This window comes from Puntigrus tetrazona, chromosome 7 (genome assembly GCF_018831695.1).
Source record: "Puntigrus tetrazona isolate hp1 chromosome 7, ASM1883169v1, whole genome shotgun sequence".
In the NCBI taxonomy this organism is placed as follows: Eukaryota; Metazoa; Chordata; class Actinopteri; order Cypriniformes; family Cyprinidae; genus Puntigrus; species Puntigrus tetrazona.
Genome location: NC_056705.1, coordinates 40,658,143 through 40,684,645, shown reverse-complemented (window position 1 = coordinate 40,684,645; position 26,503 = coordinate 40,658,143). Strand labels below are relative to the sequence as shown.

Below are 26,503 nucleotides of genomic sequence, written 5' to 3'. Positions count from 1 at the left end.
ACACACACACGCACGCACGCACACGCACACACACACACACACACACACATATTTATTTCATGGCAGAAATAAGCATCTACAGATATGAGTGTGACTTTTATTGTACGGAAGAGATCGTTTAGGACTAGGCTGGCAGCGACAGAAATAAACTTTACTAATAAATCACTGATCTAAACCTTTTTTACAGTCCTCAGAAATCCACAGTCACCTTTTTTCGAGTTTAAAAGGGCCACGAATGTTCACGGCCGATCGCCATGCGGCTTTTCAAAACATCCCAGACTTTTCTAAATGCGTGGTTCCAGATTGAAGGTAAGGTTTTGCAGAGGTCTCGCAGCGCTTTTGCTTCGATTCGACAAAATCACAACAGAATAATAGAGAGTTCCCGAAGCAGCTCGGTGCGTGCGGCCCTCGTGCGTGGGTGGAAATAAAAAACACGCAAGGCATGTCCTCAATAACCGCTCCGGCTTTATCGCATGAAAACAACAGTCTGCAGGGGCAGAGCCACGACACAGTGATCGAGCAAATTTAGAGTCGCGTTGAAACAGTCTTTCAGCAGATGGTGCGAATAAAAGGCGAAGAAATATCACAATCAGTCAATATTTGTAAACGCAGCACAATCTTAATATGCTGTGTTAGGATGAAAGATAGATAAAAATATACTGAAACAGCTAAAAGTGATCCGTACAGAGTTTTGGCCACATATCGAGCGCTGCAGTTTATGGATAGTAGTTTACCGTCTCATTAATATATATTTATTTATTTTTAAACCATACGTGTGACATAAACATCCCTGTTTTAGTTGCAGCTGTTTCCTACCCTCTATAAGTATATAAATGATCAGCTAAAAATATATGTGATATCATCCTAATGTTTCATATAATGGCATACCGAGGCATCTGAATAAATAATTCACAGTAGAAGTAGTCAAATTGAGCAATTTAAAGTTTTAACAAAAATATATGCCTTCTATTTCCTGATGCAAATACTGCAGAAATGGAGCTAAAGTTTTACTAAACACATATTGAGATTTTTTTTTTTTGGAATTTCCCAAGGATTTTGTGTTCTACCACGTTCTAATCATCCACAAACAGTGCTTTTAGGCCTGTTACACATTTAATAACAGAAGATAAACATCTAATTATGTCTCCCAAGCAATTCTGAGAAACTTCATTTATGCTAATATATAAGACCGCTGCCGTTTGATACGAAGCAGCATTTCTTCTAGAACCGATAATTTGACAAACTATATTTCCTAGAAGTATGACATACAGAAATATAAAAAGCGATATTAATTCTCTACTAGGTAATTGCATACCCTGCAATAATGCATTTCGTTTCTAAAGAAGGCAAATATTGGCTTTCTAAGTGGCAATCACACAAATTCAGAGGCGAACCCTCTGTAACACTTTTAAATGTCGATATGAGTCGAGTTTTAAAGGGAATGTACCGACCTCGAGTCTACCTGCGGTACTAACCAGGGAATAAATGTGTCTAAAGGAACAGCGATCAGTGGCTAAACCGGTTTCTCTACTAGACTCACACTAGTTCACCAAGTTAAGATCTGACCAAAGTTACGATCCCACTCAACGCTGTCGAGGGTGCGAATAAACTCTCTCTCACACACATACACGAGCGTCAGCGAACACAGAATGATTGTTTTTCATTCCGACACGCAACCTGACCTACGACCCGATCACTTCTGCAAGTCTGCAAGTCTTTTGGTCGCTGTTTTTTTGTCCATTGCTTTGTCTTCCGTTCAGTTTTCCGTGCCTCCGTGGCGTGGGCGTGGCTGTAAAGCGTCTTGGCGATCCGATTGGCTGCTTGGCGTCTGTTCGGTGGGAGGAGGTGGAGTGGGCGGTGCAGTGGGCGTGGTTTGGTGACGATGGGCAAGATGAAGTTCTGGTGATGAGGAGCAGAGGTCACGAACTTTGACCTCACGCTTTTTTGGGGGGAGGAGCCAGTTTGATAATCTCATCTTCTGACGGTTGGCGAATGATATCTGCGACACAACGGAAAGACGCAAAGACAGCTCTGTTACAGACGAAAAGTAAGTAAAAGACACGGGGACTGTTAAAGAGGAGTGTCGCGTACCCTTGTATTTCTTCGCCGAGGGGATGCGTGTGAGTTTGGTGTCGATCTCGTCGTCTTCGGAGATCTTCAGCACGGTCGTGCGGTACTCGATGACCCGGGTCAGGAGGTCCGGCCGCCGCGAGATCTCAAAGATGTGCTCTATGTAGGACAGGTTATCTGTGCAAGACAAACAGAGAGACGTCTCATCAAACTGAAATCTCGATTAGCTCGTTATTTAAATGAAGGGAAAAGTCATCATGAGGTTACAAAAACTCAAAACTTTCTATCTTGGAATATGAAATATTTAAACCTATTCAGACATGGTGGCTGAAGCAGAAGTGCGCTTCATTCTTTCCCCAACAAACACATCGTTTTCGGGGTTTCCGTGTCCTCACTGTTATACACTATTACATACCTCCTGAATGAGTTTAGAATTACTCGATCAAAAACACAGAAGAAGAAGACGTGTGAAGAAATGCATGGTCACGTATGCAAGCATGCAATATGAAAAATTATGCGATCATCAACAGTAACGCATATAAATGTGTTAGAGATCTTTTTTTTTATAGTCGATCCTGGCTCTTCCAAGAGAGTCCAGTTCCAGTTTCTTGGCTGACCTCTGACCTGTGACTCAAAGCATGACGTAAGCCGCAAACCGCATTCTTTCGACACTTTATTTACTTCTCGTTTTCCACTTTTAATTCATTACCGGTGTTTAGAATTGTTCTATCCTCATTTGTCTATTCTCTTCTGAGCTTCCGATCATACGTCGAGTCAGAGGTCAGAGGTCAGCCAAGAAACCAGAACTCAACTCACAGGCAAACCACAATTTTTTTTTACAAAAACCTATCAATCCACTTCATAAGACGTGTCTTAACCCCATGGTTGGCGTATAGGTTAGTTTTAAAATGAATATATACAATTTATGGAGCTTCAAAATAAGGGCAACGAAGCTTAAAAAGATAAAAAAAGCTTTAAAGTTCTTAAAAAAGAAAGTTATATACACCTAGGATGGTCTTGGGGGTGAGTAAAATATGGTGGGTCAAAAATGTTATAGATTATACATATCAATTTATAGATATCAAACTATAATACTTTTTTTATTTTATTGTAATAATGCGATATTACGTTTTATTTACAATTAGACCAAAAACACATCACATTAAGTTCACACTTAAGTGTATTCTTTAAAAGTATACTATTTCCATAATATGTACTATTTTAAAAGGCAGTTGTGTCAGACATCATTGGTTCATGCTTTCTAATGACAGGATGTCTCAATACTTTGAAAATAAAAAAATATATATTTACATTTTTGTATTTATGTATATATAGAGAGAGGAATATAATCGGTGACTCATAAGTAATCTCTGCCTGACTCATTCACACAGCCTGAAGGAGAGTGAATACATTTTTATTTTAGGAGAAATGTTCGTTTGGCGTCTTCGATTGAGACCAAAGAGGTCATGGTCTGCCTCACCTTGTGCCAGTTTGTCATTTTTCTCCAGGTAACTGAACCAGTCTTTGGAGGAGGTGATGGAGTTGCTCTGGTCTTCAGGGATGTCCTCCTTACAGGCCGACTTCAGCTGCTCCAGGTCTTCATTAGTGATGTTCTCAGACAGATCACTCAACAACGAGCTGTATTCAGACATCCTCTGAGAAAGACACAGAGAGAACAGATAAGCACAAAACACCGTCTGCTCTGCTTCGTATATGAGCATCGTGTGTCATCAGGATACTAGTTTTGTATTTAGTAATACAAAAACTAGTCCCACTTTGTATTAGGTGGCCTTACTATTTACTAACATTTAAATGAATCATTTGGTTCAATGCACATATTGTGTACACGCATGTCTTTATGTTGTATTTATATTTTTAAAAATACCTGTATGTAATTACATTTGTAATTAATTTATGCAGTTACATGCACTGAACTGTTGACCAGTCCCTTCCACCTTAACTCACTCTTAAACCTACCCATACCACCAAACCGGTCCCTAATCTCACCCGAATTCCACCTTAATAGCAGCAGAAGTGTTTTGCAACACAATATGAGCACAGTTAGTGCAATGTACTTAGTTTTTGAAGTAAGTACACAGTAGTTAAGGTCACCTAACATAAAGTGGGACTTTTTTGCAAAAACTCTTTTTACACTATAAAAACTATTTTATGTATTTTTTTTTTGTTTACAAAAAAATGGTATGTAATTTTACAGTAAAATGCTGTTAATTGTACAGTATTTTGAAGTAAATACAACAAATCAGTGTATAATTCATATTGATAATCCCAGAATTCCCTGTGTGACACTCCAAATGTATTTTGCTCATATAATCAACTTTAATACTGTAAAATTACAGGTTTTGGCGGTAAATGTGTTCAGGATTTTTTTACAAATTTATTCTGCGAACCACAGCTGCCACAAAAAGTGCATTTTGTAGTGCTTCTAATTATATATATAAAGACACTCTCCTCTCATGTTACAACTTCTTAGGCCTTAATTTGTGGAAGTGCAATTTAAGACTTTTTAAGACCTATAGAAACCCTGTGAGCTCATGTTTCTAATCATGAATGCTTGGATATATTCAAATATCGCTCTGAAGCCCTCTAAGTGTTTAGTAAGTGGCCAGTCGTGTGTATTGGGACAGACTCTGACAATCTAAGGTCAAGGTTTGTGGTGCGGCGCTCTCTGTCTCCCTCTAGAGGAGCTCACAAACATCACGACTAACCAGCGCAGGATCTTAACACCTCCTCAGACGTTTCTCCTTCGCGACCGGCGCTGCTATCATTATGTTGTCAAAATACAGAGATGTGACATGTTACGCCGTGACCACATTCGCTGTGATGGCAAACAAATCAATCCGAACGCTTCTGCAGTTCCCAGCCCACACGAGGACAGAGGTCTGAGGAAACTGTGCAGGATCCAGAGCCAAGATGGACGCCTCTGTGCTTTTACAATGTATTATTTGTACTGCCGCAGCCGGTTTAACAGAGAAAACATTCCACACTCATCACCCTCAATGTCACTGCTAGAATACAGTGTGTGTGTGTGTGTGTGTGTGATGGAAGAAATAGAAAGAGTGGGAAACATTCGAAGACATCCCATAGACACACACAGTTTTTTCACACAGATTTCACATCCGTACAAAGAGTATTGACACGCTGCTGTTTATCTGTAAAGTGCTCTGATCTGCTGCTGACCTAAATCCAGCGCTGCACTAACAGCAGCCTCCAGCAGGGGACAGAAGACACTGAGAACAATAACACATAAAGACCATGCTAATACACTTTGACACATCTAGTGTCCTGCACTCAGAGCTGCAACAGTCTAATTAGATGTGCAGATTCTGAAGGAAATCTGAAAGAAGGCTGGAAAATGTCCAATGTAGCAGCGAGGTTTTAGATTTGTCTTTTGTTTTTTTGTTGGCAATGTGCAAAAATAAAAGTGAATGCGCAACATGTCTATAAACTCAAGAAAGACGAGGCCAATCGCAAGTCAGTGAGCAAACAGGTGTAAGAGACGCTGATCCACGGAAATTATAGTTATAAAATAAAATAATATAAAAACTGCAGTAAAAATTAATTGAATAATAGTAATAATAATAAACCCTTTAGGCATACCAAGAATAACTAAATAATAAAAAAGACAAAAGCACACAGCATAATCAATAAAATTGTAACCAAAACAGAAAAATATGAAATTGGAATCAAAATATTTTTTGTAAATCTATAACAGTGTGTCAATGCATGCTAAATGAACAATATGCATTTACTGGAATATAAATATTGTCCCTCTAATTGTTAGAGATTTTCTCCTTTTTAACATTGAAATAAATCATAAATACAAAACATAAACTAAGTCTGTACGCTAAGCAGTTCAGGCTAGAAAATTCAACTGCAGGAATAAAGAAAAAGGTAATTTCATAGAGAGCTGTAATTATAGTCATTCACCAAATCAAGATTCTTTACATGAGGAATAATTGCTGTTTGACTGTTGAATCGTTGAAAATGAATGGACACCCAGGAGTTATACCTGAGCTGTGCCGTCGCTTTTAATTTGACGAGTCAATTATTCCACATATATAGCGGTTACTAAACGTCGAGAAATTTTCATAGAAACAGCTCAAGCTGTTTTAAACAATGAAACTTTGCATAACTAGCAACGGCAGTTATACAGCAATAGAAGCAGAGTATATCTCACTTCATTAAATACACAAATAAAGGAGTCATGCATTTCTAGAAGCGCATCAGAATAATCACAAAACATCAAACCACCACGAGAACGACCTTGCAGGGTCCTCTAAGCAACTTGTCCAGTCCAGAGAGAAATTCACTTAGTGAGCTTCATCTGCCTCCCGACAAACAAACCCAGACAATCAGACATAACCCAATCATATCCAGACAAGAAAAACATATCAATTACTGGAAATTCCCAAATATGCTCCGAAAGTCCGAAAGAAATGTAGAACAAGACACACAACATGAATTAAACATCCAGATTCAATCTGTGAATAAATGATTATATGTGACCCTGGAGAACAGGTATTTTTGGAGCAATAGCTAACAATATATTGTACAGGTCAAAATTATAATTTACTATAATTTACTACAATTAGTACATATAGATATCATATACAGAGAGAGATATATGAAGAGCATATATAAAGATATTTTGTAAAATATATCAAAACCTTTTTTTATTAGTAATATGCATTGCTAAGGACTTAATTTGGACAACTTCTCAATTTTTTTGCACCCTCAGATTCTAGATTTTCAAATACAGCCAAATATCATCCTATCCTGACAAAGCATACATCAGTGGAAAGATTATTTATTCAGCTTTCAGATGATGTATTAATTAATGTCCTCGGTATTTGATTGCTGATATGATTGTATCAGATCATGATTTGCTGATTTGACTGAGTCTTCTGACTGACTTTCTGCGCTATTATTTACCACCGCATGAAATTAACCGTTTTTATAGTTGCCATGGAGACGGCTGACTGGATTCGCTATCATACACATCTCTTGAGGGAGTTAAACAAATAGCTTTCCAATTAGTGCTGTTGATATTTAATCATTATTAAAAAAAAAGAAGAAGAATTTTTCCACCTTCAGAAATCTGATCAAGGATTTATTTCTTTTTACAGTAGAGTACTGTAATAATCAGCAACGCAGCAGAAGCTGGGTAAATGTGTTGTTTGTTGGATATGTGTTCCGGCTCGTCTGTATTGTGGGAAGGTTTAAAGGGTGATGTTTAATGATAGTGGAAGCTAATGCAGTTAAAGCACTGAGTGCTCCTCGCTCAGACACGGTAATTGCTTTCAACAGCATCAAAACACAGCAGCGCTAACAGACAGATGCTAACAGACAGACGCTAGCTCTCAGGTACACAATAACACAACAGACAGAGATTACTATTAAACAATCTCGCCGATTAGAAAAGCAGGTATCAATGTAAGGACACTGCAATAAATAAATAGATAAAACCGTTGAGTGTGTTGAGTAATAATTAGATAAAGAGCAGTTAATTCAGCATCACTCACTCACTGAGACAGATCAAAATATTGTTCATCTTTGTTTATTAGAATGGAGATAATTGGAGTATAGATTACATTTTGCAAGATAATAGTATTTAAGTTTTTCTGTTTTACATTTAATTCAATGTATTACTTGCTGCTGTGAAATTCAGTAGCAATTTCTGAGTTTATAAACAATAATCTTTTGACCAAATTTTGAATCAGCTTGCCAAATATAATTGTTGAGATTATAGTTACTAGAATTAACAAATTAATGGTGAAAGGTAAGGATTAATTAATTGATTTATAAACACACAAATTAATAAATTAATTATTGAATCCATTTGGGTTAATTCTGAGGTGGGTGAGCTATCTGTCTGCTGCCGCATCATCTTTAAAGGCTCCATCCTTGCACTACAAGCTTCGCACAACTTCAGCGCTGGTTGGCATGGGGTACTCGGCATTGGGTCATACCATGACGGTGTTACAAACTGCTGAAGGAGCTGGATGAGTGTGATCACATCAGTAGTGATGAGATCACTGAGCTCAGGAGGAGCGCTAAACCTCTCCCTTCGTGCCCCAAAGACAGGGCTCGAGCCATCTGGCAATCGATGGCAGCTATGGTGAAGGTGGAGAGGCATCTTTGGCTGACTTTGCGCTGGGGCTGAGTTCTCTAGTACGCTCTTGCGTGCCAGCACTGGACACATACGTCCTCAGAGCTGCCCTGTGGAGGAGGGTGGACCAATTGTTGGTTCCTTTTCGGGAACGCAAACTGCATCCGAAAACACTATGGGAACACCTTCTGCATGATCACGCTCTGAATCTGCTGTAGAATCTGTCAATGAAAGGGTGCAACGTCATAGGTGGGTGACGTCAGAGACCAGGAAAGCATAAAAAGCTGGCATCGGCTTTCTATCATCTGTGTGTCTGTTACATTTCATGTCCTGTGAGTCTTATTTATTGTTCTGTCCAATACCGGTAAAGTTTGATAAGACCAGCATAAGACAAAGACAAAAGTGCGAGTTACTTTGTGAGCACTGTGTGATCTCTGTGCAAACGTTACATTACTGCCAGAGACACACACGCTCTGCGTGGCTTGCCATGGAGCAAAGTGTGCAGTGGCTCTCTCGAGACATAGCTTGCTCTCTACTCCCAGAAAGCTCTTTTCTCAAGCAAAGAGCCTTCACCAGGCTTCCCTGTACAAGACAGACCTGCTGAAAGAGCAGGATTTCGTGCCTTTGGGTCTTTTTAGCGAAACAACAAGGCTGCGACTGTGGTTGTTGACAGACACATTGGGGCATGTGTGCAAGTGGTGGCATTACATTGTTCCTCATCGCTTTTCAGCTAAGGAGGCTTCTGGGCTGAGCATCCCTTGACGAGTACCATCTTCTCATATCGGGAGGCTCATAAGGACAGCGTCTTGTTTGCGCACCACCCTATGGCAGGTCGGCGTTTCTAATCGACGCTCTTCTTCTAGACCTCAAAGATGAAGCAAGATTTGTGATCTGCATGGCTAAGAGGTCTTAGTCTAAGAAAACCTGACATTAGGCACAGGACTTCTGAGGGCAGACCCCTCTGGAGAAGTGTGGTATCCTCGCTTTCCACTGTGCTCAGTTTACTTTGCCAAGAGACATCAGCTGTGCGTCACCCCTGAGGGGGTCTCTAAAATGGGTAGTTTGTGGTCCTCCTGGTTGTGCGTCATCACAAGTGTCCAAGCTACCATCTCTAAGACACATGTATCTCGACAGGCCCTGCAAACTGTAGAAAATGGCTATTGGCCATAATTGGCCATAATGGCTATAATTCAGTTTACCATTTCACCACCGTCCTTCAGCGCTGTAATTCCCAGTCTGGTAGGACCCCAAGCAGGCTCTGGTTATGACTGTGTCCAATATTAGATTTGCATCTGTTGAATCGCTCAGTCAGTCAGCTAAAGTTCAAGATGCTTACGCTGAGGCAAGCCGATTCACAAATCCAAGGACTAGTTTGTCACAATTGATCTAAAAGATGCATAGTCCCATGTCTCCATCCTTTTATATGACAGGAAGAGGCAGTCACTCACTGTCAAGCAGTTTCAGAGACTGCAAGGTCTGATAGCAGCTGTGTCCACTGTGATAACTTCTGGCTTGCTGTACATGAGACCCCTACAGTGGTGGCTCAAGACCAAGACATATTCCCTGAGGGGAAATACACTCTGAATGATCAGGGTCTCGTGACGGTGTGTTCGCGTGGGAGAAACCTTTGTTTTTGTATCAGGGCCCGGTGCTGGGAGCTCTGTGTCACCAGTTATCATTAACGACGGATGAGTCTCTGTAACGCCATATCACGTAGCACTTCAACTGTCTGGAGATTCTGGCCGCGTTTCAAGCGCTGAAACCCTTTTCCCTTTTCATTGGTGTGCATCTCAGCTTCCCCATGAAGCTAATGCAGGCTTTGCCGCAAGTGCCTTTATGCTTTCGTGGTCTCTGACGTCACCTGCCTATGACATTGCGCCTTTTGGTTGACAGATTCTACAACTGCTTCAAAGGGTGGTCTACCTGCTACCAGACCCTCAGCAGGTGGATTGTGGATGCTATCACCATTTTCTATGAGTCCTCTGGTCTCCCCTCGTTTCTAAGGGTCAAGGCACACTTAACCCAAAGTGTGGCAGCATCCAAGGCCTTTTAATCTGGTGTCTCTATCCAGGACATCTATAACGCTGCAGGGTGGTCCACGCCCTTGACCCGTTTTTTATGGTTTGGACATGCGAGCCACTCCCGTCTCCTCTGTTCTCTCACCCTAGTTGTGCATCACACACACTAGGTAGGGATTAGCAAGTCAAGTTGTGTGGGCATCTCATTGCCCATAAGTGCTTTGACGCAGCTAAAGTTCCTGAAGAGGAATGTCATCAGGTTAAGTATGTAACCATGGTTCCTCGAGGGAATGCGACCCTGAGTCTTCAGACCACACTTTCGGCATCACTGCCAGCACTTGCTTCATCTCCTCAAAGCTTACGCCGGTTGCATAATCGGCGTAATCAGTGCATGTATTTTTAAGATTTCTTGTGCATAAATTTTCAGTACAAACAAACCTTTAAATTAGTCATGTATTAGTTGTATCCTTTTACAGCATCTTTATATAAAAATCTTTGATGTAAAGTTAACTATGTATAAAACATCAAAATATGTGAAAATGAAGAGGGAACAAACTGATGTTTGTGTACAATTGAGAAATGGATATTTAAGAAGATCAATTGCAGCCCATGTCTTACAAGGTATATAGCATATTTCATTAAAAAATAATAATAAAATAATAACTAAATCCGTAGCTGTGCATACACACCATGAGTTTAACTTGGTGTATATTTCATTCATTCATGGGACCCACATATGTAAGTTTTAAATGCACCAGCTCTGTTAACAATTGCAGTAATAATAGCGGTGTAAATCTTATTTGCATTTGAAGTGAAATTATAAATCTTGTAACCCTTTATAGAAGGTAATATTTAGATTTCTCTGGCTTGTAGCACAGCCTGAAGTATCTATGCACACACTCGCTAGACCCGAAATCCAAGATGGCGGAGACATGCAACTAGCCCCTTACTGTTTGTTTGTTTTGTTAAGGAAATTAATTAAATACATTTAATTTACACATGCCAGAGGAACTAATTTATTTTGTTAGTTTATTTATATGTTAATGTATTTATTTGTTTGTTTGTGTTTGTTTTAATAACACTTTATTTTCCAGTGACCCATTTACGTTACATGGATGTACTTATACTACAGAAAAAAATAATAAATTATGCAAAATTAAATGCCAACTAACCCTTAAAACACCCATGTTAATTAGTTAATTAATATTGCTTAGCACATAATATGTAAATACTCTAAAAGGGATCAAGGTTTATTGTTGACAGGTAAATCCAGAGACTCTCCAGCGGCCTGGCTGCAAACAGCAGGAACTGTGATTGTTGGTGGAGGAAAGAGAGGAAGTTGTTTGCGTCTCGCTGCTGTTTTTTCCGTGACCCGTCGAGCCCAGCGAGGAAGTGAAGCCATGGCAACGTCAGGAAGTGAGGCCAGCCGGTCTCTCACAGCTGGGTCTCCGTGGCAACCAGACTTTTCCCAGTGTTAGAGCGGCGCTGTGCTTGCGGACGGAGGAAATCCGCCTCCTCTTCCTGCATCTGCAGCTCTCGTTAGCCGCGCTTGACCTCTGACCTCTGGAGTAATGCGTTTGTCCTGCATGTGCGCCTTCAGAGTCAATGCATTCATTTCGTCCTACAGATTGGCCTCGCGCCGATACCGAGCGCTGGAATGCCACGAATGCCAGATGTGAGGCACATCACTACAACACACACACACACATGCAAACACGCACACTTACTCACACACAGAGCAAGTATCTGGGTGTTTGGATCATGACTCAGGATTTCTGATTACAAACGGTATATAACAAGCCCTGATTAGATAAGCCGTAATTTATGCAATGTGGAAAACATAGGGTTTTATAAAAAAATAATAACACTGTCATAAATAAGTTTAATATTTAATTCTAATATACTAAATTAAATGTAAGCAGTGAGTTTATTTATGGTTATTTTATTAATTTATCTTTTTTTCCAGAAATACTGCTTTATGTATTTACAGTAAAGTAAATCCTGTATAAAAAAAATAAAAATTTGGTAAATATTAGTTTAAAACAATTCTTTAATTATAATTTTAATAGTATGATATGATAATTTTATTTAAAAGACATCCGATATCTATGTTTACATTATTCCCAATTGATTGCTTTACAGATGGTAGACATTTAGGCCGTGTTATTAAAATTATTTATAGAATTCACGTTGAGTGGGCTTTATTATTTCCCAGCATGGACAACAGTTATCATAGACGTTTTGCAGCAGAAAATGTGACTGAACGGACGAAGACCAAAAAATAATGGTCATTTTCATTCGTTATTTTATCTAAAGTAGCGCTGTAAGATTGTATTTTGAATGAATTCATGTAAGAGAAAGAGAGAGAATGCAGGCGTGAGCAGCCTAACAGTGAAGCAGCTGAAGCTTGATGATTTAATTAGGCTACAGCTACGTTATCACCTCATTGTGAGAAATACAGACTAATGTAGGTTTAAATTCGATTTGTGTCAGATGTGAGCAAAAGATCGGATTTTTTGTGCCAATGTAAATGCGGTTTCTCTGCGAGAAAAAAAATGTGTGTGTGTGTGAGAGAGAGTGAATGAGAACATATATTGGTTGTTCATCATCTAATGGAGCGTTTAACTTGATGCTGACAGGAAGTGACCCAGTGACCTTTTACGAGTTTGAATGAAAAAGCTTGTGTTATTGCACGTGTGTGTTTGTGTGTGTGCAAATATGAATGCATGTTTGTGTAACAGGATAAGACATGCAAAAATAGAAGCAAGTGGGATTCGCATGAGAGCATTTTTGTGTGCATTCATTAGTGTGTGAATGTGTGTGTGTGTGTGTGTGTGTGTGTGTGCCCTGCATCACAGATCTCTTAAATGCCGATCTATCACTAGGTTACCCTGGTCACTGGGTTGCTATGGTCACCTCCTAACTCTATTCTGGCTTCATCTTCAAACCAGTTTTCTCATTCCACATCAAGAGCTCTTTATGTGAAAACAACACAAACAGAAGTTCAGCAGCGCTCGGTTCAGTTACACACAACATGACACAAAAACAACGCTTTATTAACAATGCTATTCGCTTCCAGACAAAAACTGGAATTAAAACCGGAAAACGAATGACACGTTACGTGTTTTAATTCCTGTGAGACACGTGTTTTATGCAAACAGTGTCATAAGCTTATTCTTATTTCCTCTTTTGTGATATAAATACTAGTCCCGTGTTCAGTGTTGCACACCTCACTGCACTGACCTGAACCACCTTTGTTTTCCATTCGTTTAAAATCCTTTTTATAATTCAGTGGATTGATTCTGAGATGATTCTGAATCGTTCACATCCCTCTATAAACTACACAGACACCATCAGTGCTTCTGAAAGCCTGCAGATCTGAGGATATCGTGGGAAAAGATGAGCAACTCTTCTGGGATTTAGCAGCATGCAAATAGAATCTGAGAATCTGCTCCAGGCTTAGAAAGACTGCTTGTGTTCATTAAACACCATTCAAACATCTGGGGTCTCTTCTGCTCATCAAGACTGCGTTTTTTTAAATCCAAAATATAGTAAAATTGTGAAATATTATTACCATTTAAAACATCCGAAACGTAAACATACAACACATATAGCATTTTAAAACATCTATGTGAATAAATGTTCATTTATTTCCGTGAAGCGCAGCTGAATTTTCAGCATCATTATTCCAGTCTTCGGTGTCACATGATCCTTCAGAAATCATAAGAATATATAGCGCTCAAGATAATTTTCATTTCACAATAAAAGCATTTATTTAAAATCTAAAATCTCCACTGCCCCTTTTGATCAATTTATTAATGCATCCTTCCTAGATAAATTTATTAATTTCTTTCCTAGTTATATGTTAGTGTACAGTACGTCATACAGTGATGCTGAAGCGTCATATGATGTGATTTCATCTTTGGATGTTACAAGCTGTTTGTGCATACAGTACCTTTTTTTTCTATTCATGCTTTCCTAAAATACTTCATTCAAACAAGCCCCAAAAATCTAAACTGCTGCTCGGAAGACCTCCATAACACCACCCAAATGTTTATTCTGGCTGTGATCTTGTTGTCGTGGAGACGCTGTGCGTTTCCAAATATGGTAAGGGGTGTAACATTTCCGTCACAGGCTTCCGTACAAGCCGTGAGCTTTGTACAAATTGATGTATTTTAGAAAGGCGAGGCAGAGAACATTAACTTACAGTATGTGGAAAATAATGTGTTTTTTTTTCTTTCTCTAACCTTAAATCATCTAAACACATTGCATTACACCAAATACACAACATAATGTTATTTTTAGCAAAATCATGTAACCCAGGCCCCGTTGTGCAGGCGTGCTAGAGAACGAAATCAATAGAAATCTTTACACTCAAGTAAAGCTGTAATAATGACATTTTAGTGCTGGTTTGCCAAACTATACGGTGTGTTATGGTTTGAGCTCTGGAGATCGATCTCTCTTTTAATATGTTTTTGCTGCGTTAAGTTATATAGCCAATCACAGACATATCTGTTGAAATGTTGAACCAGAGGTGTGTGTGTGTGTGTGTGTGTGTGTGTGTGTGTGTGTGTGTGTGTGTGCCCGATATAACCTCTTTAACTTGATATTGATTTTAAACTCCAAAAGAAGAAAATAGCCTAAAATAATACTGTAATTAACTACTTAAAATTAATTTATGCCATTTTTAATGACCTTCAAGGCAGTAAAGCTTTGTAGAATAATTCATGACTAATGATGACATCGAAAGAAATATGTCATTTTGCTATAACAGTAATTATAAAGTCAGTGCTACATTCTGAGATTTTAATGAATTCTAACAAGCATACTATTTGTATTGTGAGTTGTCCTCTGAAACTCTACATGTGAGAATCCTGTCTTTGTTTTCTCTGCAGAGAAACTTCTGAGAAACAGACTCCATTTGCTCTCCATTCAGTCCTGCTGGTGTCAAAGAGAGGCGCCTGAGAAGCGCTCTGATTGGTGGAGCTTCTCTCTCGCACCATCAGCCCGGGTTCACATGTTCACACACTCCTGCCTGTTGCTAGGTTACAGTCTCCAGGCTGAAAGGCAAGCGTTGTTATGGGGACATCAGCCATGTGGCGGGTGAATGAAGTTTGGATGTTGGCATTCACACACACACACACACACACACACTCTCACGGCTCTCTGTCCTTGAGGAACATCATCACAATCTGAAGGTGCAGTTGTCATGACAATACGTGACAGGCGGCTGCAAGCATTACAATCAAGACTGTGGGAATGTGTCCAGTATTTTGTGTTGTATAAAAACTATACAAGTCACTGGCATGTGCTGCGAGTGTCTGTGTGTGTGTGTGTGTGTGTGTGTGTGTGTGTGTGGATTGGGGCCCAATGGAGGGTGAGGGGTGTTAAGAGTTTAGTCACGGGAAAAGGAGACAAAACACACATATACACACACATACACACAATGTGAAGAACCTGGCCAGACACACATGGGATCCTCACACTCGACGCATAGACGGCCTCTGTTTCACACACACATAAAGAACGGCAGACAAAAGCAGGCTGTGTGTGTGTGTGTGTGTGTGTGTGTGTGTGTGTGTGTGATAGCTGTGACAGGCTGTTCTAAGAGGTCAGTCAGTAAGTTTGTTTGTGTGTGTGTGTGTGTGTGACTCTCAGACAAAAGACAAACCAATGACTTGCAGGTTTTAACGGGTCAGAATGATGTTCATGTCACTGCTGAGTTCACAACTTGGAGAAAACATTCACGTCTTTGTCAAATTTGTAAGAAGATGGAGACAGAGAGAAAGAGCGAATGCAAAAATGAATTCAAAGCCCCAGCATTCAGAAAGTAAATTGTGATATAGATTTTATTAATAGGCCTATAATAGTTAAAAAAGTTCCAAATTAGCTGTATGTTTTGCTATCCAATTCTATTTAATATTCTTTTTGAATATGTCTTAAAACGCAGTTTATTCCTCTGGTTACGAAGCTGAACGCTTAGGTCACATGATCCTTCAGAAATCATTCCAATGCTCTGATTGGCTGCTCAAAAAAATAACCATCCGATCATTTGTATCAACGAGCACGTGCACATTCACTAAATGAAGAGAAGAAACCGGTGAGGGTTTGTAGGGCAAACATTAGTGTCGTCGCCTCCAGAAAGACCTCGCTCAGATCACATGCATCTCCAGCATAACGTCAGAGTCTGTTCTCTCTCAGACCTTCTGATGAGTCACTGAACACACGTCTTCAAGCTTTCCACCTTATTCCCCAGAAATGTGAATTGTGGCATCTGGGCTTTGTGAGGAAAAGCCGAATTAAATAAACTTATCGTATTATGCGTAGCTGTGTCTGTTTTACGAATGTCATTACCGATGTTTTGTGATATTTTGTAAAGAGTAAATGGCTTGAATTCATCGAGTCGTTTCCGTCCGTGTGGCTCGGTGAGCGATATACGGCGTATTCGAAGAGAAAGCTTTTACTTCATTAACGCTGAAAATATCACGCCGCCTCAGGGAGAACGAAAGAGGCGCTCGCGCTCGAAGTGTGTGTGTGTGTGTGTGTGTGTGAGAGATCAAAGACAAAGAAAGAAACGCGAGCGAGTGAAGGTGTGTGTGTGGAGATCTGTCTGCATGTGGCTTAGATAAAGACTAAAACACATCACCGTAAACGGATCATCTCATACAAACATCCCTTCTACGCATTTTATTGTGTTTGTCAGACTTACTTAAAAAGCAACTCTAATCTAACTTGAACCTTTAATACATTTTTGCATTTACCCTGCGATTAAGTCTCCAAATATTAATCATAAACGACACGATTTTGCCTAGCGTTCAACGGGTACGTTTTTGCGATGCGGTTCACCTGATGAGAAAGTGTGATGGAGGTGTTTTTATCAGGTACACATTTGAACGCAGGTGTTAACGTGTGACTCAAACGCTGCCGAGCCTGAGCCGTGAGGTTAAAACACCGTCCACCATCAGCCAGGTCAGAGGTCAAACATTACACAATACACCAGATCTGCTAGGATTTTAGCACTAGCTTAGCATTTCCAAACAGCCATCTCAACTCGGTTTCTTCAGTCTGGACCTTCATCTTCTGTTCCTTTCTCAAGCTCTTTCGCTCTGTCCCTCCTCCACACTGGCAGCGGATATTTTGGAGATGGTTTCGGAGTTTCGCTGTGCTCTTACACACACATGCACACTCCCACACACACCCGCACAAGTACAGAAGTCAATTCTACCATTGATTTTTTTCCCTCATTAGGGTGCTGCTGCATTTCATCCGACGGTCCACATCATATCTGCAGCCAATCACACCCACCCACAGCCTACAGAGTCACACACACCCCAAACACTGGCTGCACACGATAATATCTGCTTAGGACTCATGAGGCTTGAATCAACTTGTTTATATGACTGAGATATTAATTTAGTTTCTAAAGCGCTTTTATAATCAGAAATGGAATTTATTATCGATTCCTATTCTTAAAGGTTTCTTTGCATGGAAATCTCACCATATGAGGTCGCAACTTAAGTGTAACTGTTTTTATTACACAATCACTATTGCTTTGTCTTTTCTGACAGATGTATTTTGACATGTACTGAGTTGTGCTTTTTTGCCCGAATCATAACAGCATCTGTCTGAGGAACGTAGGCTGTCAATCATACACAACCTATTAGCCAATCACAGCTGAGAGGGGTTAAAAACGGGACAGAAAATGTTTATTTTATCTGTTTATAAAAATAAAAAAGAAGCAAAGGCATTTCAGGACCCCTTTAGTAATGATGATACGTTTAAATAAAAGAAGGATATGTTGGGTTTCTCGAGCCAGCATAACAAATCATAGCATGCCTGATGCATCTCCACCTGTTTCTGTGTTTGAGTGTAGCAGTAGATGTGAATGAGCGCAGGCCAGATCCCGCAGAGCACACGACTGCGTGTCCTGATGGCTCTCTGTGACTCAGCCCCACACTGGGGGATTGTGGGTAACGTAGTTTGTGTGGGAGCGGTGTGCCGTTCAGTCAGATGGTTTGTAGGCCGATGGTTTCACACACCTCAGGGTTCATGCTGAGATATCAGCGGGTGAGAAGTCGTGCTGCTTTATTAGACATCAGAGCGTGTGTGTGTGTGTCAGGACAGCCGCAGACACACACACACAGCATTAACGTGTCATTCATAATTTGTGCTTTTCTGTGTTATTTCTGTCCATCTGTGCTTTTCCGTACATTTGTTTTGAAAGCTACTACCCTCATTTAAGATTATAGATTTACAATTATTTTAATGTGTTTTTTACATCCATGGAATACTATGAAAATACATTAAAAGAAGGCAATATTTGCGGATCGATGTCTTTAACGGTCATCCAGCGAAATCAAAGAGACCACGAGTGTCTTCAGACAAACGATCAATTCATCACAGCATGACATCATCGAGGTATAGGAAAGCCGTTGCTATGACGACCCTCATCCGCTTCAGCCGTGTTGTGAAAATGAAAGTTGCTGTGAGGTATGTTATAATTTGATCAAAGCCGAAAAGAGACTGCCGATGTATAAAAACTGAAAATTTGTGTGGAAATCAAAAGAGGATTTTCTTAAACGTCATTGGGGTCCAGTGTTGTTTTGGGCCCCAATGATTAGCTTTGTATAAAAAATGCATTTGAATTTGATTTCAAATGATTATTTCTAACAACCTTTATTCGGTTGTTAAATTCCTTTTTCCCATTTTATAAAGTAATATAAAATTATAAAGTAATTTTGGATGTGTGTTTGAAGTATATTTATTGTTTTTTTTTTTTTATTTTACTTTATTTTAATTTTTGAATATATATTAAATAATAAATTATTATTGTTGAATTTCAAACGGTTTTGTGACCTGAAGCTCTCATGCTTTAACGTTACTCTCATCTAAAAGACAACAAAAACAAAAAAAAAAGAATTAAAATCCATAAAAGAACCAGCAGGCACCAGAACACTGTTTTCCAAAAACTAACAAACAACTGACGGTATCCTGTAAACAAGCTTGTGGAAAGATCGATTCTGTAAATGACCAAATGGAAAGACTGTAAACAAATCAACAGAACAATCAGCTCACACGATTCTTTAAGCAGATAAATAGATGCTTATATATGTATTTGTTTCCAAATAAAACAGCAGCGGTGCATCATGTTGCCTTTACTTAACTCCCACTCCAACACCCACCATCGCTCAAACACACACACACACACACACACACACACACACACACTGCGCTTCGGTCCCTGGCAGATGCTCTCAGTAACACCACAATTTGAGTGCAGAAGTCTGAAGTGAATCAGGTCTTATCAAATCCAATTATTCCCAGCGAGACATTTCATTTGGCTGAAGAGGGAGTGAACTGTGAGAGGTACTGTGTGTGTGTGTGTGTGTGTGTGTGTGTGTGTGTGTGTGTACCCGTGAGTGTCTCAGCATGTGTATGTGAGAGAAGCTGCAGAGGGCAGATTGCTCGTCCCCTCAGCAGCTGCTGGTCCACAGTTTTTTTTTATTATTATTTGTTTATAATCCTTTGACAACTTAAACCTAAACCTAAACATATTCTAAACTCGAATATTCCCTCTCTTCGCCAAACACACATCAGGTATGATCAAATGGCTTTAATCTGCCGATCATTGTTACTGCAGAAGTTTACAGCCATTTTACAGCAACGTCTACCTGTTTCTGAGCGCATCAGATTCAAGACTTTGACGTCCGGGTTCCCTGGAAATACCTGCCTCTAAATATATTTCTGCAGCACTGTTATTACATACCCAAGACAGTGAGTGGCATGTTTTTGTTACTTTGATATAAGCATGTCTTGCTGCGTTTTTATCAAGTTTCTTCAGGTGTGTATTGCGGTTGCATTAACTGTTTTGTGTAACCGTGCTTTGACAGGATTCGTACGCGGGTTCTCCACATCTCAAGTCGAACTCCACGCCGCTCGAGCAAACGAACAAACCTAAAGAACGGAATTCTTAAAATGCCAAAGCAAGTTTTACTGCCTCTAGCGTTCATTTCAGCTGAAAACTGTTTGCGGAAATGTATTTAGATGCACATATTTCCAATGAATCTGTGTTGCTCTCACCTCAACACTCTTCAGTGCCTGATGAATCATTTTGGTAACACTTTCCAGACCCTTCGCTCTCTCTGTTCCTCTGCAGTAGAATGAGCTTTTAACCTCCACCTAATCTGCTCAGACCATTATATATATATATATATATATATATATATATATATATATATATATATATATATATATATATATATATATAAACACACACATATATATCCTTATTCAGGGTTCTTTCAGGACATTTGAAGTTTCGAAGGATGCTAGAATCTTTAGGAATGGACATGAAATTAATAATGCGGCCGATTGGAATGGGATTAAAATCACAGACAGGCTTCGGTATTATTACATTACACCACCACCTCATAAAAATAGTCCCGTCCAAACAGGGATGAACACTATTCAGAGCAACTACAGTGAGGTTAAGAAAGCATTGCTGCAACAGAGCTGCTGTGAACCTTTGCCTGCTCTAAACGAAACTGAACAGAGAATAGATTCAGCTCGACCTTGTGAGTGAGACCAGAGCGGACATAAAATTGCACGGTCATTATATGGAGATGACTGAACATCACGACGAAGATTTCCAAACACACACACACACACACACACTCTCACAGCAAACCTGAAACCCCAAATGGACCTTATGTAACAGTACTCAAGAGAGTCTCGCATGGCACTGGAACACTCCTCATCAAACGCTTTTGTTTGCCAGCCTGTGTCATTCAGCATTACGCCAAAATATACAACCCGTCCAGAGACAGGCGACCAGAACTTGCAGGGACAAGTCTTTTTACAAACTTCAGTGTAATAGTCTAGATGGTGAGGTGAAGAGCAGACGAGAGCAAACGCCTCGGGCGCTCCTGACAGACATCAAGGAAAAGCAGCAAATAATCAGAGACAGCAGTGAAGATAACGTTAGAAGAACGCCGCTGGATTAAGAAACAGCATCTGCGTGAGTGAACACGCTTTACATCAATGGATCTAAAAACGGTACCATCATACCAAAAAAAACACTCAATTTGCTTGGATTTTAACCAGAAACGGAGATTAATGTACATCAAAGAAACATAAAGTGTAAGGTGCAGAACAGACAAGCAACTCATTTTTGCTTTAGGTGATCTGCCTTTTTTATGTTTTGGTTGTAATCTGATGATTCTTTTGTGTGGAAGAAGAGACCGAAGTCAGTCGGGGACCGGATGAAAACAGTATAGCTGAGGGTTTTGGCTCGTTCACGGTCTGAAGTTTCTGTTAAACAAGGTTTGCAGCACCATTCTTGGCCAGCAAACAATGCCAGCCTGAAACACTCTCCACACACAAGGACAATGAGGGAGGTGTGTTTCTGCTGAGCTGCGTCCTTCCCTTACCACAGGCAAAACACAAATCGATATAAGAGATAGGAGAGCGGAAACCATTGGCCAGGTGCAGGAACACACACACACACACACACACACACACCTGTGTCGCTGCCAGATTCTGCATCTGCTCAGTCCATGCTCGGATCTGGTTTTGCTTGGTTCAGGAGAGACGACAAGCGCCTGTGAGAGGAAGAGGGAAGCGCTACAGTCCAACAGGAAGCGGGTTTGTGTCGTGAGTTTATCCAGAGCGCTTCAACAGCAGTTTCACTGAGCTGCTTTGACTAATAAACCCAGAATGTTCGATGGTTGCCAGATTTTGTGGGTGTACATAAAAAAAAGGGTTGTTTGCGAAAGCAGGCGGTGCAGAGGAATTCCACGCATTAACATCACTTACCCTGCATTATGCAAGACCTGGGTTAAACTCAAATTAAAAGGCGAGTTAAAAATCAGGGTTTGGGACTCCACCGGTCATTAATCTACACAGCCGCTGAAAAGAATTGAAATGTGGTTCTGTGGTGAAAAACAACAGGAGAGGGGTTCGGATTCTGTTCCGGTGTAGTTGAGACACAACTATAATTAAATTATTGTTTTAATAGGGCGCGCGCTCCTGAAAGCGGCTGCGTGAATCTCTACAGCGCTTATCTCCCGCTACTCAACAATAACTGAACACAGATACACATTACAACACTGTATCACACTGAAACACTCATCGCGGTGCTCCAAAGGTACAAACCATTCTACTTCTATAAAATCACAGTTTTCACAGAAAGGCGAGTGACTTACTCCGCGCGCCCGGTGATCCGGCGATGATGAAGATGATGATGAAAATGAGGATGATGATGCTCCCGGTGGTGATGGATGAGATCCGCGGTGCACTTGGTTCACCCAGATACGAAGTCCAGTTCAGCACAAACCCAGTCGGGTCAAAACATCAGAGCGTGGATATCTGCGCAAGAGTCTGGGTTATTATCGGCGGAGACGCGGCGGAAAGTTCACGTGTCCGTTCTCTGGATGGTGCTCGCGCGTTTCTGAGCGTCTCGCCGGTTTGAGAATGGAAACGCCTTTTCCTCTCAATAACCCCCTCCTCTCTCCCTCTCTCTCTCTCTCTCTCTCTCTCTCTCTCTCTCTCAGTCACACGCTCTCTGAATCTGCAGCCTCACACACATACACGCATTTTTCTGGCCTGATGTCACTTTGCTATCCGGTCAGATAATCCCTCCTCCTTTTATTCCACACAATCCCACATCCTCGTCTCTCTCTCTCTCTCTCTCTCTCGTTAATCACGCTCGCCGCCGACGAAACGTCAAGCAGAGCTACCACATCGATCTTTAAAATAAATCATCACAGCATTGCAGGAATTTTAAAGATAATTTTAAGAGAATTCCAGCGGTTTACTTTTGGGAGGAGAGTGGAATGTCCTGCAGCTCCGCATCTGTCCACAGGCGGCAGTCAAGATAAAATATAACCAAAAAGAGATCTGTTCTATCTATCTATCTATCTATCTATCTATCTATCTATCTATCTATCTATCTATCATCTCTGAGCCTCTGCTTGTTTGTTTATTGAATAGTTCCTCAACGTGTTAACTTGACCTTGTGGTGTTATATGGACGCGATTAAACTGCACGGCCCTCTTGGGACTATAAATCTAGCAGAAAATACTCATCCCCACATCGACCATGCATTCATGAATTCTTGATACGTCGCAAATCCAAAGAGCAGGGAGTGAAAACAGTGCAGACTTCATGATTGCATTGAAATAAAGCACAGGGCGCTCAATCACGGCGCGGTGCATCCGGCCATTCGTATCTTAACATTTGCATTTTACGTTTGAGTTTTATGGAAATGGCATCGGTGCATTGGAAATGCAAATGCTGGCTGGTGAGAATGAAGTCGATCGGTATCAGTGTAGCATTAACACCAAGTTAGCTTTTAATTTGCTCTTTGAAAGGGATTTGTAAGCGCGCTGGAAGAGGATTTAGATGCAGTGCTGACGGTGGCATGCCGCCGTGACCCAGTTTGCTTTGACTCACACGCGTGCGCCGCGTCGAGCGAAGAGCCAACTGGATTCTGGATGCACAGATGATATTTCGCTCTGATAGCCTGCCCCTCGCATGCACTGTAGTTGTTTTGTCATATGCTCGTCGTGTGCCGAGGGCATGCTCAGTTCGCCCCAGGCTCGCCGTGAACATGCGAAGACATGCAATCAAGGCAAAACAACAGGTCCATGCAAATGAGAGCGAGACCCTGACATATGAAAGCAGCGCGCGCCTCAGGAAATGCTGTAATGGGGAAGTTCTCTCTCCCTGTCACAAGACACGGAACAGAGAAGAAAGAGACTCACAGAAGAACTTCTAAAAACATCCTGAGGAAACACAGCCACAAAGAGAAAGTTGAGAGGGAGGGAGAGGAATCGTTAGGCTCTCTTCACAAATGCACCCCTTTAAGAGCATTGAAGGCATCAAGCACGCTTCCATTAGATAGGTTTGTTTTGCAACATAAATTATTTACTTTTTTAACGAGGTTTTTAGGTTGTTACTTACTTTCTGAATAATTAAAATGTCATATCTAGTAATATTTGTAGTTTTATATTCGCACGTGATTACTTGTAAATAAAATAAGAAATGTTATCACATATGTGATGTTGACCCTATAAGCTCCACTTACCTTTAGAGTCTTTTTTGACTCAGCAATGCTGAATACAATAATACAGACTTAACTTACTTTGTAACAATGTACCAAAAAATTTCCTTTTTTTAAAAATATATTTTCAGACCCTATTTTGTGCCCTATTTGTGGAAAGTGCCATTTACAGACAGAGCACATGCTTGTGTGTCATCTGATGCTTCTGGAAAGATCCGTTCTACTAGATTCATTCTGTGATGTCGCTGAAAGGAACTGTTTTGGTTTGTGTGTGTGTGTGTGTGTGTGTGTGTGTGTGTGTGAGAGAGTGTGTGAATGGGGGTGAGTCAAACGAGAAACAAAGAAAATGCAGAGTCATTTCACAAGGTACCGCTCGCTTCTCTGTGAAAGATTTTCAACAAAACCGCAGCAACTGGAACTGTGGTCGCAGAATTAGATTTGAGTTGAAGAAGTCGAAGACACAAAACAATGTGGGATTCACAGCCATCCTACACAGAAATCTTTTACTTCAGCAGACTTTTCCTCCACACTAAAACTCAACTGCATGCGAAACCCTTTAACACTGGACTCATATAAACACTGAAACGGTGTTGATGTTAATGAGATAATTAGTGACCATTATTGAAGACAGGTTGAATTCTACAAGCAGGAATCGCCAAGGAAGAGTCATCGTTACAGTGTTTACTTTAGTTGAGCTCTTGACCTTTGACTTATCTGATCTCCACCTGCCAGACAAACCAGAGGAACGGTGGTGATGGTTATGTTTTGAACTAATCATCATGTAGTCAGCTGAATGTCTGAGTCAGGTTTCTGTATTGATCATGTGAACATCTGGCATTTCTGGCACAGTCGGACAGATGGTTTTTAAAAATGAGTTTGATTAATTAAAAAAATTAATAAATAATAAAATTCTACCGATGTGTTATGTCTCATGTAATTGGCCAGTCATGAAATAATAAATAAAATAAGTTCAAAATCACATTCGAAACTTTATATATTGCGCTCAGTACCAAACGTAGAAAGTTGTAAGTCCAGAGCGTCCCGCTGTAATGTTGGCCTCTTATGAATGTGATCACTCTGACGTGACTTGAAGACTGCTTTATTCCTGGTATGCTTATCAATGTCATTTGCCAGACTGTGGTTAATTAACTCTGCTCTCTGCTTGTGTCAAACCATAATTACCCACCCAATTAGGCCCAGAGCCGAGCCCCAGTTTAACCGTGCCTCATCAGAGACTCCGGGAGCAAAGAAAGCTGCTATTGAGAGAACAGATGTCATAAAACAGATGCTTTGTAGGCCGAGCATTGCTTGTGTTTCTTTGTTTTGATATAAATGTGTGCGAGGAGTCTTTTGATGGTCAGTTCTTCAACCACTGCTTCTGGGATTTGGGATGATACTTTGGATGACCAGAGAGATTCAATCCAATAACCAACGGCAAACACCAGCTTCAGCGAACAGTCTGTCACGTTTGTAGTTGCCAAGCAACAAGATTCACCACATTATTATTATTTTTTTTTTTGACAGAATATGAACAGAGGCGTCGCAGGCCTTTTGTATCTCTTTGCACATTTGTGACTGACAAAACTTACACGGGCTGATCTGCAGCAGATTGAGTCTTGTAAGTAAAATTTTAATAAAATGTCTACTTAATAAACATGTTTTCTTCTTTTTACATGTTTATAATTTCTTCCTCTTTCATTTTCCAGCTTCCATGACTGAAATGAAATATTTGTTTTTCCACAAACTGGCAACCCAGGGTTCCCAAACACTACTGGGTAAACTGACAGTGATTGACAAAAATTGTCTATAGCATTGTTTTTTAGATAAACAAGTATGTTAACGTAGCATGTTTCCTAAATATCTGCAAACATATTATAGTATTGTTAGGCTTAAGTAGAGTCAAAGATCCACGTACTGCACCTTTAATAAAGACCCTGTCACTAGAGGGTGCTATCACGATGTTTGGATGTATGGGGTGTTATTGTACTTTCTATTACTCTCTCTCTCTCTCTCTCTCTCTCTCTCTCCCACACACACACCTACCTCCATCTCTTGCTGTTGTGAAATTATAAATTCATTATGACATCATTACTGGCACATATTCTGAATTTCTATTAACGTTCTATCCGTGTCAAAGGAGATATGTCAAAGAGCAGTAAGCAAAAAATATCTTTACAGTGCATGCATCCACTTCAGTTGCCCACACACACAAAAAAGCTCCCT

General features: G+C 40.3%; 1 protein-coding gene and 1 long non-coding RNA gene across 2 annotated transcripts; one reads left to right on the top strand and one right to left on the bottom strand.

Annotated features, from left to right (window-relative positions):
* Positions 1-1,801: 1,801 nt before the first annotated feature.
* On the bottom strand, positions 1,802-22,741 carry LOC122348698 (astrocytic phosphoprotein PEA-15). Its single transcript, XM_043244468.1, has 4 exons — positions 22,422-22,741; positions 3,551-3,725; positions 2,092-2,247; positions 1,802-1,999 (listed from the first exon to the last, which is right to left on the bottom strand). Exons 2-4 carry the CDS (start codon positions 3,720-3,722, stop codon positions 1,935-1,937), a joined length of 393 nt encoding a protein of 130 aa, XP_043100403.1. The 5' UTR covers positions 3,723-3,725; positions 22,422-22,741; the 3' UTR covers positions 1,802-1,934.
* A 1,060-nt stretch (positions 22,742-23,801) lies between these two features.
* LOC122348082 lies at positions 23,802-26,207 on the top strand. The gene is made up of 3 exons (XR_006251267.1): positions 23,802-24,121; positions 25,805-25,898; positions 25,987-26,207. It is a non-coding gene; the product is annotated as an uncharacterized LOC122348082 (long non-coding RNA).
* Positions 26,208-26,503: the final 296 nt, after the last annotated feature.